General features: G+C 50.5%; 1 protein-coding gene across 2 annotated transcripts in view; it reads right to left on the minus strand.

The window, feature by feature from the left end:
* Nucleotides 1-26,790, minus strand: part of scarf1 (scavenger receptor class F, member 1) — a 39,850-nt gene extending 13,060 nt beyond the window's left edge. The window contains exons 1-10 of one of the 2 annotated variants that reach the window (XM_060848010.1): nucleotides 26,559-26,790; nucleotides 18,789-18,850; nucleotides 16,601-16,645; nucleotides 15,497-15,598; nucleotides 12,785-13,307; nucleotides 9,099-9,317; nucleotides 7,451-7,579; nucleotides 3,865-3,968; nucleotides 3,346-3,451; nucleotides 1,599-1,723 (exon numbers count right to left, since the gene is read on the minus strand). In XM_060848010.1, coding sequence (XP_060703993.1) covers nucleotides 1,599-1,723; nucleotides 3,346-3,451; nucleotides 3,865-3,968; nucleotides 7,451-7,579; nucleotides 9,099-9,317; nucleotides 12,785-13,307; nucleotides 15,497-15,598; nucleotides 16,601-16,645; nucleotides 18,789-18,850; nucleotides 26,559-26,665 — 1,522 coding nt within the window. In that variant the 5' untranslated portion in view covers nucleotides 26,666-26,790. The remainder of the gene's footprint in view (nucleotides 1-1,598; nucleotides 1,724-3,345; nucleotides 3,452-3,864; nucleotides 3,969-7,450; nucleotides 7,580-9,098; nucleotides 9,318-12,784; nucleotides 13,308-15,496; nucleotides 15,599-16,600; nucleotides 16,646-18,788; nucleotides 18,851-26,558) is intronic. The other variant, XM_060848011.1, reaches the window with a different exon arrangement.
* Between the last annotated feature and the right edge of the window lie 1,118 nt (nucleotides 26,791-27,908).

The following is a 27,908-nucleotide window of genomic DNA, read 5'->3' on the forward strand; positions in this document are numbered from 1 at the left end:
TGTTCTCCTTCCTATCGGAAAGATGTTGTGAAACTTGAAAGGGTTCAGAAAAGATTTACAAGGATGTTGCCAGGGTTGGAGGATCTGAGCTACAGGGAGAGGCTGAACAGGCTGGGGCTGTTTTCCCTGGAGCGTCAGAGGCTGAGGGGTGACCTTATAGAGGTTTACAAAATTATGAGGGCCATGGTTAGGATAAATAGACAAAGTCTTTTCCCTGGGTTTGGGGAGTACAGAGCTAGAGGGCATAGGTTTAGGGTGAGAGGGGTTAGGGTCACTAACTCTGATTGGACATATTCATGTCTGCCATTGGTGCCCCAACACATCAATCCTGGAAGGATCACCGACTTCATCCCTGTTATTGGCCGAGCAACATGTCAATCCTCACCTTCCATTGCTCACTGTTGGCCATTGGCAAGAGAGCCAACATTTCAATATCTGATTATTCACAAAATACAGCCATGATTTAGACAAGAAACACAATGTAATCTCTCCAAGTCTGCAGACGACACGAAGCTGGGTGAGAGGGTGAGCTGTGAGGTGGATGCAGGGATGTTGGAGTGTGATTGGGAAATACTGAGTGAGTGTGAGTGAGTCAGTGAGTGAGTGCAGTCTAATGTGGATCAATGTGAGGTGATCCACTTGGGGCCCATTCATTTACTGGCTGCCTCCAGGTATCTCACAGGTACACAAGTATTGTCCTTGTGTGTACAAAATGCCTTGGGTTTATTTACAACTGCAGGGCATGCCACATTTTCAATATCTGTTGTTAGTCATTTGCAAAGGCTGTACAGAAATGCTTCAGCAACTGTGTATGTATATAAAAAAAAGTTATGAATAAAGTAAGTATTTGCAATTAAAAAATACATCACCTGGGTGTCAGCTGCTGAAAATAAACATTGCAGGCGGTGAAGAGGGTAAATGGTTTGTTGGCTTTCATAGCGAGAGCAGGAACAGGGATGTGTTACTGCAATGTACAGTGAGAGCACCCCTGGGGTACAGACAGCAGGGTTGGGTTTCCTTTATCTGGGGAAAGATGTTCTGGCGATGGACGGAGTGTAGTAAAGGTCCATCAGACAGAATCCTGGGACAGCAGGTGTGAAGAGAGAAACTGGGTGTGTGTGTGTGTGTGTGTGTGTGTGTGTGTGTGTGTGTGTGTGTGTGTGTGTGTGTGTATATGTCAGTTTGTGTGTGTCTGTGGGTCTGTGTGTCTGTCTGCTGTGTGTGTGTGTGTCTGTGTGGGTCTGTGTGTGTGTGTCTGTGTGTCTGTCTATGTGTGTGTCTGTGTGTGTGTGTCTGAGTCTCTGTGTGTGTGTGTGTGGTTCTGTGTGTGTGTGTCTGTGTGTCTGTGTGTGTGTTTGTCTGTGTGTGTGTGTCTGTGTCTGTCTGTGTGTGTGTGTGTCTGTCTCTGTGTGTCTGTCTGCCTGTGTGTGTATGTCAGTTTGTGTGTGTTTGTGTGTGTGTCTGTGTTTGTGTGTCGGTCAGTCTGCTGTGTGTGTGTATGTCAGTTTGTGTGTGTGTGTGTGTGTGTGTGTGTGTGTGTGGAGGTACAGACAGAGCTTCTGATCAAAATTGATTCCTGGGGTCACCTTTCCACTCACCGGTCACTTTGGGCAGTTTCTGATTTCCGAACGAGAAGCACAGTATTCCGGAGCCAAGATTGAGCAGAACTCCCCGGACGTGGTGTTTCATCCGTGTAATCGGACCATGTTCCTCCTCCAGTGTCCTGTACCGACATCCAGGAGAGAGTGAGTAAGGTCAGGAACACACTGCCAGCCCTGTCCCTGGCACATCCCACCCATGGGAGGGAACAGACCCTCAGACTGTCCTGCCCACAGACCCCTCCCTTTGCTACAGACACTCCGAGGCCGTCCATGGGGAGGGAAGGAGGTGCAGTTCAGGCCAAGATCAGATCTTCATCTTAGTGAATGGTGCAGCAGGCCTGAGGGGCCAAATGGCCTCCTGCTACTCCTGTGCCCCATTCCAAATGCTTGTTGGAACAGCGTGGTGGCTCAGTGGTTGGCACTGCTGCCTCTCAGCACCAGGGACCCAGAATTGACTCCAACCTCTGGCTAGGAATACTGGTAACTGTGAACCTGGGTATACTGGTTACTGTGAGGCTGGGTATACTGGTAACTGTGAACCTGGGTATACTGGTAACTGTGAGGCTGGGTATACTGGTAACTGTGAGGCTGGGTATACTGGTAACTGTGAACCTGGGTATACTGGTTACTCTGAGGCTGGGTATACTGGTAACTGTGAGGCTGGGTATACTGGTAACTGTGAACCTGGGTATACTGGTTACTCTGAGGCTGGGTATACTGGTAACTGTGAGGCTGGGTATACTGGTCACTGTGAGGTTGGATATACAGGTTACTGTGAGACTGTGTAAGGAGCAGCACAGAAAGGAGACTTAGAGAATGGAATGAGAGACTGCGGGCACTGGGACTATTCTCTCCCAGACCAAGACACTCAAGTGGACATTACATCGAGTTGGGCTTTGGTAAGGGTCACCGGGGAAGAGGAGGATCAGTGCTCAGAGAAACATGAGGATAATCAGGAACGGAACCTGATGGGAAGGAGATGAGGATTGGGGGATAATGCAGCGAGGGCAGGACAAGCACTTCCCACATGGACTCTCACAAGAGCATTGGGTAATTACTGAGAATTCACAGAACAGGGGGGGAAGAGCAGGGACATGGAACTGATTGTACAGCTTTTCAGAGAGCTATCACCAGCAGGAAAGGGCTGAATGGTCTCACAATGTGCTGTGTGAGACTTCTTCCCAGTCCATACAAAACCCCTTGTCTGTCTTATCAGAGTTGTCACATGGTGAGATATTAACCCAGCCGTCCCTCGCTCTGTTGTGGGCATGTGGTGCAGTGGTATTGTCGTTGGTCTGGTCTTCTCCATGGCCCAGGGTAATGTTCTAGGGATGTGGGTTCAAATCTGACCAAGGCAAATGAATTCAACAACAAATCTGGAATTAAATGCCGGCCCGATGGTGGTAAGTGCCAGGAAAATCCCAGCTAGGTCATGGAGATCTTTTTGGGAGGAAGATCTACCATCCTCACCCAGGCTGACCTACACTTGACTCCAGACCCACAGCAATCTGGTTATCTCTCAACTGCCCTCTGGACTCTCCCAGCATGTTCTCAGTTCAAGGACAATTAGGCCTGGGAGTCAAACACTGAGGGTGACCCTGACACTTGTATCCCGCGATGGAACGGAAAGATTTGGGAATGCTTCCCAGCTGCTCCTTGGTGAAAGGCTGTGGGATCTTGCCCTGCCTGAGACCAGACCAGCTGGAGAAAGCGAGGGGGGGTCCCCGGTCACACCCCCCCCTACCTGTCCTTGGGATCGTTCTTGTCGTTTCCACAACAACAGCAGCACAAGATGCAGAGCAGGATGAGTAGCGACACCACAACAACAGCGATCACAACGCCGCCCTGACCTGGAGAAACAGAGAGAGAGTCACCACGCTGGACAGCAGCTACCTGAAAAATGCAGCTACATCCTGTGGCTATGCACAGGCAACCCAGAGCAGGTATAAACCCTTCACACAGAGACAGGCCACACAGCGCAGTCACAAACCAGCTCAGCACTTGCCCTGTTTATCCAAACCAAACCCAGCTTCAAAGAGGAGGAGACTCCTCTGGCATTCAGAGACCCCATCGAGCTCACTCAGAAAGGAGTGTCCCACTCAGTGTGCTGATCCAAACATCCTGGGCATGCGCACGGGGGGGAACAGGACAGATGAAGGGGCTGCTAGAAACATGGCCGAGTGTTGGAAGGAGAATGAGGTCAGCCAATCTGAGAGAAAGCATGCGGTTGGCGGGAGTGAGAGTGAGAGAACGAGAGACTCACTGAAAGGACAGTCTCCAGTCACAGGGTCACAGGCCGCTCCAAGACAGTGACAGGAAGTCGAACAATTCAGACCATAAAATCCACTCAGACACGTGAGGTTACATCTAGAGGAAACGACCGAAACAAAACACATACGAAAAGATAAAAACTGTCAAAAAGGGAAATTATACTGTAGCCTGATAGTAAATAGACACGACAAATCATCTAACTCTTAGATTGCAAATCACAAAATCTTTCTATAGATGTAACAGAGTGAATGACCCTTACCCTGAACAAACACTGCCTCTGTACGATTACACAGTGAGTGACCCTTACCCTGAACAAACACTGACTCTGTACGATTACACAGTGAGTGACCCTTACCCTGCTGAATAAACTAGGAGAAAGTGAGGACTGTAGATGCTGGAGATCAGAGGTGAAAAATGTGTTGCTGGAAAAGCGCAGCAGGTCAGGCAGCATCCAAAGTGCAGGAGAATCGACGTTTCGGATATAAGCCCTTCTTCAGGAGGGCTTCTGCCCGAAACATCGATTCTCGTACTCCTTGGATGCTGCAGGACCTGCTGCGCTTTTCCCGCAACACATTTTTCAGCTCATTCACCTGCTGAATAAACACTGACTCTGTACAGTTACACAGTGAGTGATCCTTACCCTGCTGAATAAACACTGACTCTGTACAGTTACACAGTGAGTGACCCTTACCCTGAATAAACACTGACTCTGTACGGTTACACAGTGAGTGACCCTGACCCTGCTGATTAAACACTGACTCTGTACGGTTACACAGTGAGTGACCCTAACCCTGAATAAACACTGACTCTGTACGGTTACACAGTGAGTGACCCTTACCCTGCTGAATAAACACTGACTCTGTACGGTTACACAGTGAGTGACTCTGACCCTGAATAAACACTGACTCTGTATGGTTACACAGTGAGTGACCCTAACCCTGAATAAACACTGATTCTGTACAGTTACACAGTGAGTGACCCTAACCCTGAATAAACACTGACTCTGCACGGTTACACAGTGAGTGACCCTGACCCTGAATAAACACTGACTCTGTACAGTTACACAGTGAGTGACCCTAACCCTGAATAAACACTGACTCTGTACGGTTACATAGCAAGGGACCCTTACCCTGAATAAACACTGACTCTGTACAGTTACACGGTGAGTGACCCTTACCCTGAATAAACACTGACTCTGTACGGTTACACAGTGAGTGACCCTAACCCTGAATAAACACTGACTCTGTACGGTTACATAGCAAGGGACCCTTACCCTGAATAAACACTGACTCTGTACAGTTACACGGTGAGTGACCCTTACCCTGAATAAACACTGACTCTGTACGGTTACACACTGAGTGACCCTAACCCTGATTAAACACTGACTCTGTACGGCTACACAGTGAGTGACCCTAACCCTGAATAAACACTGACTCTGTACAGTTACACAGTGAGTGACCCTAACCCTGAATAAACACTGACTCTGTACGGTTACATAGCAAGTGACCCTTACCCTGTATAAACACTGACTCTGTACGGTTACACAGTGAGTGACCCTTACCCTGCTGAATAAACACTGACTCTGTACGGTTACACAGTGAGTGACCCTTACCCTGCTGAATAAACACTGACTCTGTACAGTTACACAGTGAGTGACCCTTACACTGCTGAATAAACACTGACTCTGTACAGTTACACACAGAGTGACCCTTACCCTGAATAAGCACTGACTCTGTACAGTTACACAGTGATTGACCCTAAGCCTGAATAAACACTGCCTTTGTATGGTTACACAGTGAGTGACCCTTAGCCTGAATAAACACTGACTCTGTACAGTTACACAGTGAGTGACCCTAACCCTGAATAAACACTGACTCTGTACGGTTACATAGCAAGTGACCCTTACCCTGAATAAACACTGACTCTGTACGGTTACACAGTGAGTGACCCTAACCCTGAATAAACACTGACTCTGTCCGGTTTCACAGTGAGTGACCCTTACCCTGAATAAACACTGACTCTGTACAGTTACACAGTGAGTGACCCTTACACTGCTGAATAAACACTGACTCTGTACAGTTACACAGCGTGTGACCCTTACCCTGAATAAACACTGACTCTGTACGGTTACACAGTGAGTGACCCTTACCCTGCTGAATAAACACTGACTCTGTACAGTTACACAGTGATTGACCCTAAGCCTGAATAAACACTGCCTTTGTATGGTTACACAGTGAGTGACCCTTAGCCTGAATAAACACTGACTCTGTACGGTTACATAGCAAGTGACCCTTACCCTGTATAAACACTGACTCTGTACGGTTACACAGTGAGTGACCCTTACCCTGCTGAATAAACACTGACTCTGTACGGTTACACAGTGAGTGACCCTTACCCTGCTGAATAAACACTGACTCTGTACAGTTACACAGTGAGTGACCCTTACACTGCTGAATAAACACTGACTCTGTACAGTTACACACAGAGTGACCCTTACCCTGAATAAACACTGACTCTGTACGGTTACACAGTGAGTGACCCTTACCCTGCTGAATAAACACTGACTCTGTACGGTTACACAGTGAGTGACCCTTACCCTGCTGAATAAACACTGACTCTGTACAGTTACACAGTGAGTGACCCTTACACTGCTGAATAAACACTGACTCTGTACAGTTACACACAGAGTGACCCTTACCCTGAATAAGCACTGACTCTGTACAGTTACACAGTGATTGACCCTAAGCCTGAATAAACACTGCCTTTGTATGGTTACACAGTGAGTGACCCTTAGCCTGAATAAACACTGACTCTGTACAGTTACACAGTGAGTGACCCTAACCCTGAATAAACACTGACTCTGTACGGTTACATAGCAAGTGACCCTTACCCTGAATAAACACTGACTCTGTACGGTTACACAGTGAGTGACCCTAACCCTGAATAAACACTGACTCTGTCCGGTTTCACAGTGAGTGACCCTTACCCTGAATAAACACTGCCTTTGTATGGTTACACAGTGAGTGACCCTTAGCCTGAATAAACACTGACTCTGTACAGTTACACAGTGAGTGACCCTTACACTGCTGAATAAACACTGACTCTGTACAGTTACACACAGAGTGACCCTTACCCTGAATAAGCACTGACTCTGTACAGTTACACAGTGAGTGACCCTTAGCCTGAATAAACACTGCCTTTGTATGGTTACACACTGAGTGACCCTTACACAGAATAAACACTGACTCTGTACAGTTACACAGTGAGTGACCCTTACCTTGATTAAACATTGACTCTAGCGTATAAAAATCACCCATCCTCAGGTTACAGTCCAACAGGGTTATTTGGAAGCACGAACTTTCAGAGTGCTGCTCCTTCATCAGGTGGATGTAGTGTATTGGTGCTTCCAAATAAGCCTGTTGGACTCTAACCCGATGTTGAGAGATTTTTAACATTGTCCACCCCAGTCCAACACTTGTGTCTCCAAACCTGTCGAGTGTCTTTCATTCGGACTGTGTGTTGATGTTAGGGATTTGTGTTGGACTCATGGGTGTGTATTTTTTGTTGGGTCTCCTTACCTGGCTCCTGTATATCCCTCATGGCACACACACTCCCCTGCGATATGGTGACAGTTTCCATGGTTACAGTCAGGACAGATGGATTGACAACCAAGACCAAACGTCCCAGACACACAGCGGGTGTCACACCTGAAACCAAGACAAAACTAAACATTCCAGAACTGAGAGGCACTCCGAATCACCCCAACATCAAACATTCAACACTTACCCTGGCACAGTCTGGATCAGACCTGTTTACACCTGGGGGGGTCAAGCAGGGCTGTAGGAACCTCAGTGTGCCGCACTGTCGGAGGGTCAGTGTTGAGGGAACGCGGCACAGTCAGAGGGTCAGTGCTGAGGGAGTGCCGCACTGTCAGAGGGTCAGTGTTGAGGGAACGCGGCACAGACAGAGTGTCAGTGCTGAGGGAGCGCCGCACTGTCGGAGGGCCAGTGCTGAGGGAGCGCCGCACTGTCGGTGGGTCAGTGCTGAGGGAGCGCCGCACTGTCGGAGGGTCAGTGCTGAGGGAGCGCCGCACTGTCGGAGGGTCAGTGCTGAGGGAGCGCCGCACTGTCGGAGGGTCAGTGCTGAGGGAGTGCCGCACTGTCGGAGGGTCAGTGCTGAGGGAGTGGGCACTGTCGGAGGGTCAGTGCTGAGGGAGTGTGGCACTGTCGGAGGGTCAGTGCTGAGGGAGTGCCGCACTGTCGGAGGGTCAGTGCTGAGGGAGTGCCGCACTGTCGGAGGGTCAGTGCCGAGGGAGTGGGCACTGTTGGAGGGTCAGTGCTGAGGGAATACCGCACTGTCGGAGGGTCAGTGCTGAGGGAGTGGGCACTGTCGGAGGGTCAGTGCTGAGGGAGTGGGCACTGTCGGAGGGTCAGTGCCGAGGGAGTGCTGCACTGTCAGAGGGTCAGTGCTGAGGGAGCGCCGCACATTCGGTGGGTCAGTGCCGAGGGAATACCGTACTGTCGGAGGATCAATGCTGAGGGAGTGGGCACTGTTGGAGGGTCAGTGCTGAGGGAGTGCCGCACTGTCGGAGGGTCAGTGCCGAGGGAATACCGTACTGTCGGAGGGTCAATGCTGAGGGAGTGGGCACTGTCAGAGGGTCAGTGCTGAGGGAGTGCTGCACTGTCATGGGGTCAGTGCTGAGGGACTGCCGCACTGTCAGAGGGTCAGTGCTGAGGGAGTGGGCACTGTCGGAGGGTCAGTGCTGAGGGAGCGCCGCACTGTCGGAGGGTCAGTGCTGAGGGAGTGCCGAGCTGTTGGAGGGTCAGTGCTGAGGGAGTGGGCACTGTTGGAGGGTCAGTGCTGAGGGAGTGGGCACTGTCGGAGGGTCAGTGCTGAGGGAGTGGGCACTGTCAGAGTGTCAGTGCTGAGGGAGTGCCGAGCTGTTGAAGGGTCAGTGCTGAGGGAATACTGTGATGTTAAATCGAGTTCTGAGTGTCCCTATAGCTGTCTGTCCTGGAAAACCGGGCTCTAATTGAGGAAGCGGGACGTTCCCTGGGCCCTAATCCATCCCTGATTGTTTTCGAGGAGTGAGCTGTAGGTAAACTACCTCCTGTGTTTTTCAACAAAGGCCAACCGAAATGATAATTGTGCAGTGGAGGCTGTGTGCGGCGCTACAGCAATGTAAGTGCTTCTGCCTTTGAGGAGCTGTCGGCTGGGTGACTGTACCTGGGGCCAATCCAGCCAGGGTTGCAGCTTCGGCAGTGACCAGTGATGGCGTTGCAGGGTTCCCCATGCCTGCAGTGGGGACAGTGCTCTGTACAGTTTTCCCCGTGTGCTCCTGGGGGGCACGGCCGCTCACACTGACTCCCGGTCCATCCCTGCAAACAGGCTGGGCAGGAACCATCGCTGGGGGAGCACTGCTCTGCATCCTTACAGTGACCGCACCTACAGGAACAGAGGGTCATCAACACTGTCAACCTCTGGCACAAACCATCACAACACAGAATCCCTGCAATGTGGGAACAGACCATTCAGCCCATCGATTCCATACCAATCCTCTCATCCCACATTTCCTGTGGCTAACCCTGCACAGACTGTGACACTGTGGGCAATTTCTCACGGCCCATCCACCCCAACCTGCACATCTTTGGACTGTGGGAGGAAACCCATGCAGACACGGGGAGAATGTACAAACTCCACACAGACAGTCACCCGAGGCTGGAATCGAACCCGGGTCCCTGGCGCTGGGAGGCAGCAGTGCTAACCACTGAGCCACCTTCTTACTGCAATGACAAGGCAGCGCACTTATATAGCAGTTTGAAAAGAAAACCCTTCACAGAATCTCAGCACTATTTTGGTGCTGAATGAGGCCATTTGGCCCATCGTGTTAATAGTAGTTCTATCAGCTGGTGCCTATCTCCCTGCACTGTCAGTGTGAAACCTGATTCTCCTTCTGAAGAGAGAGATGGAAGAATCTCTGCAGCTGCTATTCCCTGACCAAGCTGTGCCTGCACAGAGACAGCGACATTGGAGTAGTGACCGAGCGCCAGACCGACAGGCTCTGGAACATCCCACACCTTCAGCTGTTGGCTTTCAGGAACATCCAACCTTGTCTAGAAAGTGTTTTCTTTTTAAAATAGAACAGAGAGAAGTCTATTTTGACCCTCTCCTTGAAGTGTGTGTGGGTGTGTATGAGTGAATCTGCATGTGTGTCTATGTGAGTCTGAATGTGTGTGTGCAAGTGAGTGTTAGTGAAAGTGTGTGTGAGACTGAGTGAATGTGTGTGTGAAAGTATGTTTGTGAGATGGAGTAAATATATATATATCTGAATGCAAGAGTGAAATGTGTGAGTGTGAGAGAGTGTGTGTGTGAGAGAGAGAGAGTGTGTGTGTCTGAGGATGTGCCTGTGTATATGTGAGTGTGAGAGGGAGTATGAATGTGAGAGGGTGTATGAGTGTGAGGGGATGCGTGAGTGTGAGGGGATGCGTGAGTGTGAGAGGATGCGTGAGTGTGAGAGGATGCGTGAGTGTGAGGGGATGCGTGAGTGTGAGGGGATGCGTGAGTGTGAGGGGATGCGTGAGTGTGAGGGGATGCGTGAGTGTGAGAGGATGCGTGAGTGTGAGAGGATGTGTGAGTGTGAGAGGATGTGTGAGTGTGAGGGGATGTGTGAGTTGTGAGATATTGTGTAATGAGATATTGCATTATCGGGTATCTTTATTAACTCTCACCAGCTTGCTTTCCTCATTGATACCAGCTTCCTATTTACTCCGTAGAATCCAAATTTAAACAAACCCTTTCAAACCCATCACCACATTACTAGGAGTGTTTACCTCAGCATACTGATTAATACCATCCCCATCAAGTCACCACGAAACAGTATAACATTAATCAGCCCTTCCCAACCATCGCTGGGACCTGGGTAGATTGATACCTGTTAAACACCTTCTAACTGGGTCATTGTCCCTTTAAGAAACTATAGCACTTGGATGAAACTGTATGAATAAATGAAACTCAAACCGGCAAATGGGAAATAAATCTCACCACCCAGCTGCAGTAATCAGTTTCATATTCTTTATTCTTTTATTTTGATTTCTAACTTATTTAGACCATCCCCTGTCTCCCAGGCCAGAGACCCTTCAAACCTTTGTGTACTACAGATAAAACTATAACTCTATAGTGACGAGACTTTAATATATGCAACAACTGTGTTTAAAGGGGGTTGCTGTAAGGTCTGTATTTCAGGATTCTATTCTGGCCTTGAGCTTGTGCTGTGATCGCTGAACAAAAGGATATTGTTCCCACTCCCCAATTTTGGTCTTTATTTGAAAACGATCCCACAGAGTGCGTGTGTGAGTGTGAGCGTGGGTGTGTGTGAGAGAGAGAGGGTGTGCATGAATGAACGGGAGTTTAGATTAGATTCCCTACAGTGGGGAAACAGGCCCTTCGGCCCAACAAGTCCACACTGACCCTCCGAAGAGTAACCCACACAGACCAATTTCCCTCTGACTAATGCACCTAACCCTATGGGATAATTTACCAAGGCATCCAAGGAGCAGGAGAATCGACGTTTCGGGCATAAGCCCTTCTTCAGGAATGAGGAAAGTGTGTCCAGCAGGCTAAGATAAAAGGTAGGGAGGAGGGACTTGGGGGAGGGGCGTTGGAAATGCGATAGGTAGAAGGAGGTTAAGGTGAGGGTGAGGTCCTCATTTCCCCTCCCCACACCTTATCTCAGTCAAATCCCTCGAACTCAGCACCGCCCTCCTAACCTGCAATCTTCTTCCTGACCTCTCCGCCCCCCACCCCACTCCGGCCTATCACCCTCCCCTTGACCTCCTTCCACCTATCACATCTCCAACGCCCCTCCCCCAAGTCCCTCCACCCTACCTTTTATCTTAGCCTGCTGGACACACTTTCCTCATTCCTCGTGAGGATGTGTGTGTGTGTGTGTGTGTGTGTGTGTGTGTGTGTGTGTGTGTGTGTGTGTGTGTGTGTGTGTGTGTGTGTGTGTGTGTGTGTGTGTGTGTGTTTTGTGAGTGGAGGGGGGGTGTAAAAGTAGGTGTGTGTTTGTGCACGTGAGGGTGTGTGTGTGTGTGAGAGAGAGAGCGAGGGGGTGTGTGTGTGAGAGAGAAGGTGCATGAGAGTGTGAGCAGGTGGGTGTGAGTGTGAGCGGCTGCGTGTGTGGGCGGGGGGGTGTTTGAGTGTGAGTGGGTACGTAAATACCTGGATTGCTCCCCAGTCCCTGTGCAAACCCTGGGGAGGGCAGTGGGTGGGGGGTGGTGCGGGGTGGGGTTGGTGCGGGGTGGGGTTGGTGCATGGTGTGGGGTGAGGAGTGGGGAGTGTGGGGTGAGGTTTGGGCAGGGTGAGGGGTGGAGGCGGGGTTTGGGCAGGGCAAGGATGCGGGGTGGGGTTGGTGCAGGGTGAGGGGTGGGGGGTGTGGGGTGGGGAGTGGGGACTGGTGCGGGATGTGAGGTGTGGGGTGGGGTGGGGGTGTGGGATGGGGTTTGGGCAGGGTGAGGGTGAGGGTGAGGGTGGGGGTGGGGGTGGGGTTTAGGCAGGGTGGGGGTTGGTGCGGGGTGGGGGTGGGGTTTGGGCAGGATGGGGTTTGGTGCGGGGTGGGGGTAGGGGTGGGGTTTGGGCAGGGTGGGGGAGGGGGTGGGGTTTGGGCAGGGTGAGGGTGGGGGGTGTGGGGTGGGGGTGGGGGAGGGGGTGGGGTTTAGGCAGGGTGGGGGTTGGTGCGGGGTGGGGGTGGGGTTTGGGCAGGGTGGGGGTTGGTGCGGGGTGGGGGAGGGGGTGGGGTTTGGGCAGGGTGAGGGTGGGGGGTGTGGGGTGGGGTTTGGGCAGGGTGGGGGTGGGGGAGGGGGTGGGGTTTGGGCCGGTGAGGGTGGGGGCGGGGAGGGGGTGTTTGCTCCTACCTCTTGCGGCAGTTCTCTCCGTAGAGGCCAGTCTGGCAGGGCTGGTTGCAGGTTGTGCCGTGATAGCCGGGCTGGCACACGCAGTGCCCATTGGTGGAGTTACAGAATCCATGTAGACAGGCACAGCGGCGTTCACACAGAGGCCCCCACCAGCCGGCGGTACACTCACACACCCCGGTTAGCTGGCCACATGGCGAGCGGTGACAGTAACACAGCAGGTTACACCGTGTGCCCCAGTACCCAGGGGAGCAGAGACACCTCCCTGTCTGTGGGTCACACACTGACTTCCCTGTCTCACAGCGACACAGTCTGCTGCAGTCATGTCCCCACCAGCCTGCCTCACACTGGCAGCTCCCGGTACTGCTATCACACTGGCCATGGAGACAGTCACACTTCCTGCTGCACCGTGGGCCCCAGTAACCGCGGTAACACAGGCACCTCCCTGTCCTCGCTTCACACCTCCCGTTCGGGTGGCACGGACACTCATTCCGACAGTCCGGACCCCAAAACTGATCCGGACACCCTGCAGGGAGACAGAAACAAAACCACATCAACACGTGCATTCAGCTGGCGCCGCCCGCATCTTCGGCAATGCTTGACAGCCAATTAAATGCAGCGAAAGAGCAGGCCCAACCCATACCCAGCAAGATCCCACACACACTCATGAGAAATAGAGCAAGGAAGCAGTCTCTGAGTGATCCAGGGAGAGAGTACGTCCTGCCTCAATGATGCTGGAGGATGGACCACCCTTACCCACAGTCATACCCACACACCCCTTTCTCATCGCAAAATATTGGCCAAGGGGCCCTTTACACTCAGGGCTGTGCAGCATTCCCTCAGCACTGACCCTCCGACAGTGCCCACTCCCTCAGCACTGACCCTCTGACAGTGACCACTCCCTCAGCACTGACCCTCTGACAGTGCGGCACTCCCTCAGCACTGACCCTCTGACAGTGCCCACTCCCTCAGCACTGACCCTCCGACAGTGCGGCACTCCCTCAGCACTGACCCTCCGACAGTGCGGCACTCCCTCAGCACTGACCCTCCGACAGTGCGGCACTCCCTCAGCACTGACCCTCCGACAGTGCGGCACTCCCTCAGCACTGACCCTCTGACAGTGCAGCATTCCCTCAGCACTGACCCTCTGACATGGCGGCACTCCCTCAGCACTGACCCTCTGACAGTGCAGCACTCCCTCAGCACTGACCCTCCGACAGTGCAGCACTCCCTCAGCACTGACCCTCCGACAGTGCAGCACTCCCTCAGCACTGACCCTCCGACAGTGTGGCACTCCCTCAGCACTGACCCTCTGATAGTGTAGCACTCCCTCAGCACTGACCCTCCGACAGTGCGGCACTCCCTCAGCACTGACCCTCTGACAGTGCAGCATTCCCTCAGCACTGACCCTCCGACAGTGCAGCATTCCCTCAGCACTGACCCTCCGACAGTGCAGCACTCCCTCAGCACTGACCCTCTGACAGTACGGCGCTCCCTCAGCACTGATCCTCCAACAGTGCTCACTCCCTCAGCACTGACCCTCTGACAGTGCGGCACTCCCTCAGCACTGACCCTCCGACAGTGCAGCACTCCCTCAGCACTGACCCTCCGACAGTGCGGCACTCCCTCAGCACTGACCCTCCGACAGTGCGGCACTCCCTCAGCACTGACCCTCCGACAGTGCGGCGCTCCCTCAGCACTGACCCTCCGACAGTGCGGCGCTCCCTCAGCACTGACCCTCCGGCAGTGCGGCACTCCCTCAGCACTGACCCTCCGACAGTGCGGGTCTCAATGTGAGACAGAAACAGGGACTGACAGAGAAAGTGTAAGAGAGCTCAATAGCCAGAGAGGGGAGTTTAAACTGGGTGTGTGTGTGAGAGAGAGAGAGAGAGAGAGACCCCGAGTGAAAGGGAGTGTGGCTGTTGGAGTGTGATTCCTTCCAATTGTGCTGTGGGTGAGGGGGAAATGATCTATGACCTTATTGAATCTAGAATATTATCACATGATCAGTATGTCCATGTAACATTCGAGACATGCTCTTGATCTCATCAGATCATGAGACCTAAGCATGTTTAGATTCCATGTTCCCTGGGATCAGTAGAATCATTTCACCCTCCAGAAACATGGTTCTCTGCTGTACCCTCATTGTTTCAGTATTAACCCTGACATTTGTGTATCTGAGGATGGTAATGCTTGGATATGATCGATATTTGTAATGTGTATCTGTCGGATTCCAACCCCCACCCTCTCCCCAACTGAAGCTGGGGCTGTGGCCCATTCTAGACTGAGAGCAGAATGGCCAGAGGATGGTGACGGGGTAGGTGCTACTCTACAACAACAACGTGGAGCTTCACACTCTGCGGCAGCTGCTCAAGGATGTTTCAAACAAAGCCTGAACCTGATCCCACTCCAGGAGGGATGAGAGCAGACTAGACCCTGGTGAAAGATTAAAGGAAGAGAGGGGGAGAGGGGGAGAATTCCCAGAGGTCGGAGCTGAAGGCACAGGCTGGTGTAAAGATGGGGAATGGTCTGGGGATGGGGGCTGAGAGAGCTCTGAAGGGTGTGTTAGAGGAGGTTACAGAGCTAGGGAGGGCTGAGAGGATGGAGGCAGTCAGGGAGGGAGGGAGCACTGCTGACACCAGTCACCCCCAGGCCGCAGAGTGTGGGGACAGACAGCACAGCTTTAATGGGCTGGGGGTCACAGTGTGTACTCACTGGTCACGCACTTGGCTCCGAAGAATCCGTGGGGACAGCGGCAGACTCCAGGCCGGATGCAGATCTCTTGCGGGCTGCAGGAATGTGGCCCGTCGCAGATCGCTGCAGACAGAGAAAGGTGAGAGCTCACTGAACACCTCAAAACCCCGCCCCCCCCACCCCACCTCACAGCCAATAGTACAGTCATCGCTGGAAACGCAACAACCCACAACAGTACACAGCAAGATCCCATGAACAACACCATGACGATGGTAGGGGTAGAGGGAGAGGGGGTGAGGGCAACCTGTCTTAGTGGTGATGGCGGTGGGGGTAAATATGTGACCCACCCCACACCCCTCTCTAAAAATCCTGAATCCATAGCATCTTTCAGATCTGCCCCATAATGCCTGGCTCAGTGAGAGGCAGCACTATCTTGGAAGGATTTAGAAAAGATTTACAAGGATGTTGCCAGGGTTGGAGGATCTGAGCTACAGGGAGAGGCTGAACAGGCTGGGGCTGTTTTCCCTGGAGCGTCGGAGGCTGAGGGGTGACCTTATAGAGGTTTACAAAATTATGAGGGGCATGGATAGGGTAAATAGACAAAGTCTTTTCCCTGGGATCAGGGAGTGCAGAACTAGAGGGCATAGGTTTAGGGTGAGAGGGGAAAGATTTAAAAGAGACATAAGGGGTAACTTTTTCACACAGAGGGTGGTACGTGTATGGAATGAGCTGCCAGAGGATGTGGTGGAGGCTGGTACAATTGCAGCATTTAAGAGGCATTAGGATGGGTATATGAATAGGAAGGGTTTGGAGGGATATGGGCCGAGTGCTGGCAGGTGGGACTGGGTTGGGTTGGGATATCTGGTCGACATGGACGAGTTGGACCGAAGGGTCTGTTCCATGCTGTACATCTCTGTGACTCTGTGACTATCAGAAATGGCTGTTCATTTGTAAATAAATGAGCACTGAGGATGGGATAATGTTCCCTGAGGAGTAATCTCATTCCCTGTTTGCAGGTGGGAATCTAGTGCCTCCGCACAGTGATCCGGTGGATTCCAGAGAGTGTGAGATGTAAACGATTGAACCCCAGCAGACTGTCCAAACTCATCACCAACCAATAGCTACCTGAGTAATCAAACAGGAAAGTGTGCTGGAGAAACTCAGCAGTGCCTGTGGAGAGAGAAACAGAGTGAACATTTTGAGTCCAGTATGATTCTTCGATAATCGTTGGATCCTCTCAAGATTACAGGAATCTCCGAGACAGCCAATGCTCCTCAGTTAGCAACCACCTCTACATTTTGAAATCCACACTCAGTGCTATGGCCCACCACAAGCATACACTGAACCCTCTCCCAAAGCTGTCCTGATCTTCCAGTTCCAAGTCATTTTTCATCTCCTTTCGAGGGTGAGGAAGCTTATAGAGGAATTTTGATCAATTGGGCCAATGAGCTGAGGAGTGGCAGATGGAGTTTAATTTGGATAGAAGTGAGATGTTGCATTTTGGTAAGACAAACCAGGGCAGGACTGACACAGTCAATGGTGAGCCCCTGGGGAGTGTTGTACAACAGCAAGACCTAACAGCACAGTGGCTCAGTGGTTAGCACTACTGCCTCACGACACCAGGGTCCTGGGTTTGACACCAGCCTTGAGCAATTGTCTGTGTGGAGTTTGTACATCCTCCCCGAGTCTGTGTGGGTTTCCTCCGGGTGCTCCGGTTTCCTCCCACAGTCCAAAGATGTGCAGGTCAGGTGAATTGGCTGTGGTAAATTGCCTGTAGTGTTAGGTGCATTAGTCAGAGAGAAATGTAGGGTTTCTCTTCGGAGGGACTTGTTGGGCTGAAGGGCCTGGTTCCACACTGTAGGGAATCTAATCTAATCATCAAAAATTGCCTTTCAGGTAGACAGGGTGAGAAAGAAGGCATTTGGAAAACATGACCTCATTGCTCAGACCGTTGAGTGTAGGAGTTGGGGTGTCATGTTGAGGTTGTACAGGACATTGGTGAGACCACTTCTGTTGTACAGTGAGCAGTTCTGGTCACTCTGCTATAGGGAGGATATGATTAAACTGGGGGGGGTCAGAAAGGATGGACCAGAATGTTGCCAGGCCTGGAGGGTGTGAGTTATAGGGAGGGGCTGGATAGGGTGGGACTTGGTTCACTGGAGTGGAGGAGGGGTTGAAGAGTGACCTAATAGAGGTTTATAAATCATGAGGGCTGTAGTAAAGGGTGGGGGAGTTCAAAACTAGAGGACATACGTTTAAGGTGAGGGGAAAGATATAAAAGGGACCTGAGAGACAACTTTTTCACACAGAGGGTGGTATGTGTATGGAATGAGCTGCCAGAGGAAGTGGTGGAGGCTGGTACAATTGCAACATTGGAAAGCATTTTGGATGGGTACACAGACAGGAAAGGTTTAGAGGGATATGATCCAAATGCAGTCAGTTTAGTTTGGGAAACTTGGTCGGCGTGGACAAGTTGAACCGAAGGGTCTGTTTCCGCGCTGTGTGACTCTATGACTTTAAGCAAGAAACATCTTCCCATACTCTCGCGTGTTCAGGAGTACAAGCTCCATTAACTTCATGAACAGTCATACTGGATCCAAAACGTTCCCTCTGTTCCTGCCTGCTCACAGAGACAGATACAGCTTCTCCAGCACATCCTGAATTTATATCACACACCACCCCAACCCCCCCCCCCCACGGCTGTGTGACCCATCCCGCCCAGGGACCACAGCAGTTTCAGGAACTAGCTCACCCTTACCCTCCCCAGGGGTATTAGGAGTGGGCAAGAAATGTTGGTGCAGCCCGTGACACCAGCTCCCGTGAGTGAATCAAATCCCAAACGAGGAGGGGAGTTACAAAGTTAAAAACCACATAACACCAGGTTATAGACCAAGTGTAGTTGTTGGTAATAATTGTCATTCTATTGGAAACCTGAGCTACGTGCCCTGGTGGCATAAATTTTGACCACCATTAGTTGAGATGAATAATCAGTAACTTGGTTAGATGTAACCACTAACCCATGCAGTGTTATCCCAACTCCCACCAATCATACCCAGTCAGCTAGCTGACCAATAAAACCCCTTCCATACTCCTGGCTCAACCAATCAGGTCACACCATTCTAAACAAAATTCTTACCCAACCAATCACATTACTGGACTCTTTCCAACATCAGATAACAGTGTCATGTCAGTCCCTGACAGCAGAGAGGTCACAGCTCAGAGAGTGAATATGATCATCAGTTCCAGCCTCGAGACAAGACACTGCTTTACTTTAACATTTCAACATTTGCCGTGAGTTGTAAAAGACACTTACCGATGGAGCACTCATTGCCCTGCTGCCTCCAGCCTGGACAGCAGCTCAGTGATGGAGGATCTCTATAACACAAGGAGAGTATCAGGGAAACTGCTGTTAATGTTGGAGCATCCTGTGCAGCTTTAGGACATCTCCCAGAATCAGGCTCATCCCATACACACTGCACCCCCGTACACACTGCACCCCCGTACACACTGCACCTCATGTACACTGCACACCGTACGCACTGCACCCCCGTACGCACTGCACCCCCGTACGCACTGCACCTCATGTACACTGCACCCCGTACACACTGCACCTCATGTACACTGCACCTCATGTACACTGCACACCATATACACTGCACCCTATGTACACTGCACCCCATAGAGACTGTATCCAATACACACTGCACCCCATACACACTGCACCCCATAGAGACTGTACCCCATAGAGACTGCACCCCATAGAGACTGCACCCAATGTACATTGCATACCATATACACTTTGGACCCCATATACACTGCACTCCATATACACTGTATCCCATATACACTGAAACCCAATTACACTGCATTCCAAATACACTGCATCTCAAATGCACTGCATCCTGTATTCACTGAATCCCATATACACTGCATTCCAAATATACTACATCCCATATACACTGCATTCCATATACTCTCTACTCCATATATACTGCATCCCGTATACTGTACATTGCATTCTATATACACTGTATCTGACATATACTGTATCCCATATACATTGACTCATCATACTGTTCACTGCATTCCATATATACTGTATCCCACATACACTGCACTCCACATACACTGCACTCCACATACACTGCACTCCACATACACTGCACCCCATATACACTGCACCCCATATACACTGCACCCCATATACACTGCACCCCATATATGCTGCATCCAATATTCACTGCATTCCATATATACTGCATCCCAAATACACTGCATCCCAAATACACTGCATCCCATACACCCTGCATCTCATACACATTGTACCCCATATACACAGCATTCCATATATGCTAAATCCTATATACACTGCAGTCCATTTATACTGCATTCCAAATACACTGCAACCCATATGCACTGTGTCCCAAATATACTGCATTCCATATACACTGCATCCCACGTACAAGAGGAGAGAGTGAGGAGTGCAGATGCTGGAGATCAGAGTTGAGAGTGTGGTGCTAGAAAAGCGCAGCAGGTCAGGCAGCATCCGAGGAGCAGGAGAATCGATGTTTCAGGCATAAGCGCTTCTTAAAGAATGAGGCTGTGAGTTGAGGGTGTGGGAGGGGGTGGACTGCAATGAATGTAGCTGAGAGTGCAATAGGTAGACAGAGGTGGGGGTAATGGTGATAGGTCGGAGAGGAGGGTGGAGTGGATAGGTGGGAAAGACGATGGACAGGTCAAGAGGGCGGTGCTGAGTTGGAAGGTTGGAACAGGTGGCACAGTAGTTCAGTGGTTAGCACTGCTGCCTCACAGCACCAGGGTCCCAGGTTCGAATCCAGCCTTGGGTGACTCTCTGTGTGGAGTTTGCACATTGTCCCTGGGTCTGCGTGGGTTTCCTCCGGGTGCTCCGGTTTCCTCCCACAGTCCAAAGATTTGCAGGCCAGGTGAATTGGCCATGATAAATTACCCATATAGTGTTAGGTGCATCAGTCAGAGGGAAATAGATCTGAGTGGGTTACTAGTCAGAGGGTCAGTGTGGACTTGTTGGGCTGAAGGTCCTGTTTCCACACTGTAGGGAATCTAATCTGGGATAAGGTAGAGAAGAGGGGAAATGAGGGAACTGGTGAAATGTACATTGATCCTGTGTGGTTGCAGGGTCCCAAGGTGGAAGAGGAGGCATCCGGTGGTTATGGTTTGGAGATGGAGGAGGCCCAGGACCTTTATGTCCTTGGGGGAGTAGGAGGGGGAGTTGAAGTGTTCGGCCACAGGGCAGTGGGGTTGATGGGTGCGGGTGTCCCAGAGATGCTCTCTGAAACGCTCTGCGAGTTGGCATCCTGTCTCCCCAATGTAGAGGAGATCGCGTCACATGTAACAGACACAGTAGTTGAGACGTTTGGAGGTGCAGGAAAATCTCTGTCTGATGTGGAAGGCTCCTTGGGGGCCTTGGATGGAGGTCGGTGTGGACTTGTTGGGCCAAAGGGCCTGTTTCCACACTGTAAGTCTAATCTAATCTGAGGGAGGAGGTGTGGGTGCAGATTTTGCAATTCCTGTGGTGGCAGGGGAAGGTGCCAGGAGGGAAGAGTGGGTTGGTTGCGGGGGTAGGGGCGGGGGTAGGGGTGTGGATCGGACCAGGGAGTCATGCAGGGAATGGTCTCTGGAACACAGATAGGGGCGAGGAGGGAAATATATCCCTGGTGATGGGGTAGGTAGCAATGGGAGTCCGTGCATTTGTAGTTGATGTCTGTGGTTAGTCGATCACTGGAGATGGAGATGGAGATGGAGAGGTCCAGGAAGGGAAGGGAGGTGTCCAAGATTGTCCAGGTGAACTTAAGATTGGGGTGGAAGGTGTTGGTGAAGTTGATAAACTGTTCAACCTCCTCTTGGGAGCACGAGGTGGTTGTCAATACCGTCATCAACATAGCAGAGGAAAAGCTGGAGAATGGTGCCAGTGTGGCTGTGGATGATGGACTGTTCCATGTACCCAATGAAAAGACAGGCATAACTGAGGCCCATGCGGATGCCCATGGCTACCCCTTTGGTTTGGAGGAATAGGGAGGAGTGGAACAAGATGTTGTTGAGGGGTAGGACCTGTTCCACCAGGTGGATGGCGATGTCAGTGGAAGGGTATAGGTGGCGATGCCAGGGGGGAAAGAAACAGAGGGCTTGGAGGCCTTCATTGTGGTAGATGGATGTGTACAGGGACTGGATGTCCAGGCTGAAGGTGAGGCATTGGGGACCAGGGAAACGACATTCTTGGAGGAGATGAAGGGCGTGGATGATGTCCAGAACAAAGGTGGGGAGTATACTGCAGCCCATATACACTGCACCCCGTACACACTGCACCCCGTACACACTGCACCCCGTACACACTGCACTCCAGATATACTATATCCTTTATAGACTGCATTCCAAATACTGTACACTGCATTCCATAAACACTGCATTCCAAATTCACTGCATCCCATTTACAGTGCACCCCATATACACTGCTCCCCATAAACCCTGCATCCCATATACACTCTATACTATATCCACTGCATTCCATATACATTGCATTCTAAACACACTGCATTCCATGAACTCTGCACTCCACATACACTGCATTCTATATACACTGCATCCCATATACACTACATTCCATATACACTGCATACCATATAAACTACATTCCACATACACTACATCTCATATACACTACATTGATATGCATCCCAAATACACTGCGTCCCGTATACATTGCATCCTACATACACTGCATTGTATATACACTGCATTCCATATGCACTGCATCCCATATACACTGTATCCCATGTCTGTCGCATTCCATATACACTGCACCCCCATACACACTGCACCCCCATACACACTGCACCCCCATACACACTGTATCCAATATACATTGCATTTCAGATAGACTGCCTTTCATATACAAGTTGTTCTGCTATATTGTGACAGCTGTGTTCCTCTATAACCTCACCCTGTAGACAATTGCGCTGTAGAATTTCCCGACAGAAAGTTGCTATACTCGTTCAGTGGAAAGTTCATATTGTCCCAACAATGTCCCCAATTTGCCAATCACATTATAGCCAAATGGTGTTGACGAAACCCGTGATATACCAGAATGATCTATATGCTGGATTCCGTATACATCGCAAGTCATATACACTGCATTCCATATACACTATATTCCAGTTATGTTGTAATTCAAACATACTGGATTCCATATACACTGCATTCAGTTCCGTGGCCTGGAATTCGAGGAGATAGTTGTTGCTCAAATGATGGACAGACCCCAATAAAGAAAAGCCCATGTGATCGGGATGTTTGTGTAATGAAACTGTGCTAGCAGAGATGACAGCACTGAGGAGATACATCTCCTCTCAGGCAGGAGTGAATCTGAAATTGTTTACTGCAGACGGTTGCAAATGTGTTGCTGGTCAAAGCACAGCAGGCCAGGCAGCATCTCAGGAATAGAGAATTCGACGTTTCGAGCATAAGCCCTTCATCAGGAATAAGAGAGAGAGAGCCAAGCAGGCTTCTGTGCAGAGGAGATGACCTGGGGGGTGCAGTGAGAGAGGGACTCACTGAAATCCTTGTAGAGGGAGGAAGAGAGCTTCTTCAAGGAAGGCATCCTTGTAAGAGGATTCGCAGTAGGTTAGACGGTAGGAGAGGCTGTATTTTTAATCAGAAAGGGTATCCAGGATAACAGGGAAAAGGCAGTAAAGTGGAGTTGAGAATGACCAGAATAGCCGTGATCTCATTGCGTGCTGGAGCTGACTGGATGGGCTGAATGGCCAATTCTTTGTCCCATGTTTTATCATCAGTTTCTCAGGACCTGGCTCTTGCAATACTCATTTTGGCCACCAGTTGGCCCCACCTAAATCAATGGTGTCCCTGATGGTATTGGGCTAGATCTAATATAGCTATCCAATCCCCTTGTCCATGTGGTCCACATGATAACCATATCCCATTCTAACACTGGATGGAAGATGAGTTCATGTTCCAATGGCCTACAGGGGGAGCAGCAGGCTGCTCCTCACTCTCTGTGTTGGCCTCAGGATCACACTGGGTGTTACATTAAACTCACATGTTTAACCAATCAAGTTTCAGAAATAGACCATTTGGTCCATACCTAACTCCAGGGCACATGCCCTCCCCAACCTCTTCATCCCATCTCCCTGAACATCCCCATCCCCCTCCCCATCTTCCTCCATCTCCCCATTCCCATCTCTCTCCATCCTCAACCCCTCCATATCTCCTTCCCCCCTCCATCTCCCCCTCCACCACCCATCCCTCTCCCATTCTCCACCCCACCTTCCTCCATCTCTCTATTCCCATTTCTCTCCATCTCCCTGTCCCCCTTCATCACCCATCCCCTGCCACTCCTCATCTTCCTGTATCTCTCCATTCCCCTTCCCAAACCCCTTCGCCCCTCTCCATCCCCCTCCACCTCCCACTCCATCCTTACCTGTTCCCCATCCCACTCCATCTCCTTTCATATCCCCTTCCACCTCCCTTCCCATTCCCTGTCCATCGCCCTTCCTACCCCCCCCCCCCCCATTTTCCCTTCTCCCTCTCTAGCCTCCACCTCAAACCCTGTCCCTCTCCACCCCATGTCCCTCTCTGCTCACCCACTATCCCTGTCTGCTCACCACACCCTCCAGACCTAACAAATACCATTCCTAAAAGCCATTGCTGGGCACCTATAGGATGAGTTTGGTGTAATTGCTGGGCCTCTTGCTGAAGTATTCATATCATCGATAGTCACAGGTGAGGTGCCGGAAGACTGGAAGTTGGCTAACGTGGTGCCACTGTTTAAGAAGGGTGGTAAGGACAAGCCAGGGAACTATAGACCGGTGAGCCTGACCTCGGTGTTGGGCAAGTTGCTGGAGGGAATCCTGAGGGACAGGATGTACATTGTTGGAAAGGCAAGGACTGATTAGGGATAGTCACCATGGCTTTGTGTGTGGGAAATCATGTCTCACAAACTTGATTGAGTTTTTTGAAGAAGTCACAAAGAAGATTGATGAGGGCAGAGCGGTAGATGTGATCTATATGGACTTCAGTAAGGCATTCGACAAGGTTCCCCATGGGAGACTGATTAGTAAGGTTAGATCTCATGAAATACAGGGAGAACTAGCCATTTGGATACAGAACTGGCTCAAAGGTAGAAGACAGAGGGTGGTGGTGGAGGATTGTTTTTCAGACTGGAGGCCTGTGACCAGTGGAATACCACAAGGATCGGTGCTGGGTCCTCTACCTTTTGTCGTTATTATCATTGAGAGGTGATGGCCTAGTGGCATTATCACTGGACTATTATTCCAGAGACCCAGATAATGTTCTGGGGGCCTGGGTTCAAATCCCACCACAGCAGATGTGAAGTTTGAGTTCAATAAATATATGGAATTAAGAGTCTAATGATGACCACAAATCTGTTGTCAATCGTTGGAAAAATCCACCTGGGTCTCTAATGCCCTTTGGTGAAGGAGTCTGCCATCCTAATCTGATCTGGCCTACACGTGACTCCAGACCCACAGCAATGGGGTTGACCTCTGGGCTGAGCCAGTGCTGCTCACCTCCTGTGACTGAATGGAAAAAAAAATGTTTTGGATGATACAAAAATTGGAGGTGTAGTGAACAGCGAAGAAGGTTACCTCAGATTACAACGGGATCTTGATCAGATGAGCCAATGGGCTGAGGAGTGACAGATGGAGTTTAGTTTAAATAAATATGAGATGCTGTAAATCTTAGCAGGATTTATACACTTAATGGTAGAATCCTGGGGAGTGCAGTGAGCAAAAGATCTTGGAGTGCAGGTTCATAGCTCCTTGAAAGTAGAGTCGCAGGTAAATGGGATAGTGAAGGCGGCATTTGGCACGAGTTGTTCCAAAGGATCTGTTTCCGTGCTGTATGATTCTACGTGGGCATCACTGGCTGGGCCCAGCATTTATTGCCCATCCCTAATTGCCCAGGAGGTCAGTTAAGAGTCAACCACATTGCTGTGGGTCTGGAGTCACATGTAGGCCAGACCAGGTAAGGATGGCAGATTCCTTCCCAAAAGGACAATAATGAGCCAGATGGGGTTTTCTGACAATCAACAATGGATTCATGGTCGCCATGAGACTCTTCATTCCAAATGTTTATTAAATTCCAATTCCACCATCTGCCATTGTGGGATTTGAGCCCAGCTCTCCAGAAAATGACCTAGGTTTCTGGATCAATGGTCTTATCGTGATAGCAATTTTTAAAGTTTTTTCATAATTCACCTCTCCCACTCCTGCTGTCTCAGGGGCTCAGTTTGGCCCAGCTGGCCATCAGTTTTAACAGAGGGAGAGAGAGAGAGAGAGAGAACATGTCTGCCTTTAGATTACACCTTCAACACAAAACACTCCTGTTCTGTGTGAGTCACAAACACAACTCCCTCAGGAACTGAGGACAACAAACCACCCCAGACAACTCGACAAAGGCTGCTCACTGCCTACAGCTGGAGAAATGGCAGAGAGAGCCAAGCTCTCTCCCTGAGGGATGGGCTGATGGAAAGGCACAGTAAGAAACAGGAAAGCGAAAGGACAGGCATGGTGTGGGACAAATACTGAGAGACAGGCAAACTGGGGTACAGGCAGACTGAGAGACAGGCACGGTATGGGACAGACACTGGGAGACAGGCAGACTGGGGTACAGGCACATGGAGAGACAGGCACGGTGTGGGACAGACACTGAGAGACAGGCAGACTGGGGTACAGGCACACTGAGAGACAGGCATGGTGTGGGACAGACACAAAGAGACAGACAGACTGGGGTACAGGCACACTGAGAGACAGGCATGGTGTGGGACAGACACAAAGAGAGACTGAATAAGAGAAGCAGAGACACAGAGAGACAGACAAAGAGAGGCACAGCGGGACAAAGAGACAAACAGATCAAGTCCATTCATGATAAAGAGATAAAAGCAGAGATACCAAAGGTAAATCAAAATGCATAAAGCAAATAGAGTGAAGAGTTTCTGGGAATCACGGTATGTTGAGAGAAGAGAGTGCAGTTATGGCAAGAAGTCGAATAACACAAACAGAGGTGAAGTGATTACCTTGCTGATGAACAAACGTTAGTTCCATTCGGATGAAGTTGCTGACCGTGAGAGGTCCAGACCAGAGCGTAAAGACTAACCAGGGTGAGTAGGGGTCCCGTAGCCATTCCCAGGGGGGGTTGCTGTTCAGTCCTGGGGATCTGGACCACTCTCTGGGCTCACTTGTGGAATCTCTCAGTCAGGTTACTGATCAGCACAGCACTCTCTGGGTTACCCACACCCTGAGCTCAGTCTGCAGCTTCCTCAGAGGGAAATGTATTCCTTCCTGCGGAAACGAGGGGTGGGTTTTGACGAGTTCCTTGTATTCAAGAGCCAACAGCTGAGGAGAAACAAAATCCTGGGACAGGGAAGACTAGCTATTAGTGTCAGTAACAGGGCAAAAAGCTGCATTATAAAATGGGAAACAAAGGTGATGAGATTGGTGAGATTGTCCACATTAGTATCGGCGAATCAGATAGTACTGGATGACCCCATTCAGCCCATCACTCATCTCCTAGCTCTTTGAAAGAGCGACCTCACTATTCTCCCTCTCCCCTTCCGGCTCCGTTTCTATGATACAGATTTCTCGAACTCTGTTTTGAAACTGTCTTCACACTGAGAGACAGGCAGACTGGGGTACAGGCACACTGTGAGACAAGCATGGTGTGGGGCAGACACTGAGTGACAGGCAGGCTGAGGTACAGGCACACTGAGAGACAGGCATGGTGTGGGGCAGACACTGAGAGACAGGCAGACTGAGGTACCGGCACTACCCAGATAACAACAACTCATCTCAATCCCCACCTCCTCCCTGCCTCTTTGGCTGAATCTTTTCAATTAAAATCCCCCTGGTTCCCAATGACTGTATGTGGTCATGTATCTTTAAGGGGACAGGTCTCAGTAAATCTGTGGTCCACTACCTGGGTGGCAGTAATATCGTCTCCCGGAACTAGTAACCCAGAATCCCAGGCTGGTAACCTCAGGACCTGGGTTCAAATTCCACAGATGGTGGGATTGGAATTCTGACAAAAAACCTGGAGTTAACAACCTAATTATGTCAACCATGAATCCATAACTGATTGTCGAGAAAAATTCATCTGGCTCACTAATGTCCTTTAGGGAAGGAATCTGTCATCCTTACCTGGTCTGGCCGACATGTCACTCAGAGCCACAGCTATGTGGTTGACTCTTAACTGCCCTCTGGGTAATTAGGGATGTGTATAAATACAGGCCCAGCCAGAGAATCCCACATCCCGTGAATGAATAAAAGGAAACTTGCGAGTCAGTCTGAATACTTCAGGTGTAGGTTTGCTCGCTGAGCTGTAGGTTTGATATCCAGACATTTCATTACCTGGCTAGGTAACATCATCA

This window comes from Hemiscyllium ocellatum, chromosome 31, assembly GCF_020745735.1.
Source record: "Hemiscyllium ocellatum isolate sHemOce1 chromosome 31, sHemOce1.pat.X.cur, whole genome shotgun sequence".
Classification (NCBI taxonomy): domain Eukaryota; kingdom Metazoa; phylum Chordata; class Chondrichthyes; order Orectolobiformes; family Hemiscylliidae; genus Hemiscyllium; species Hemiscyllium ocellatum.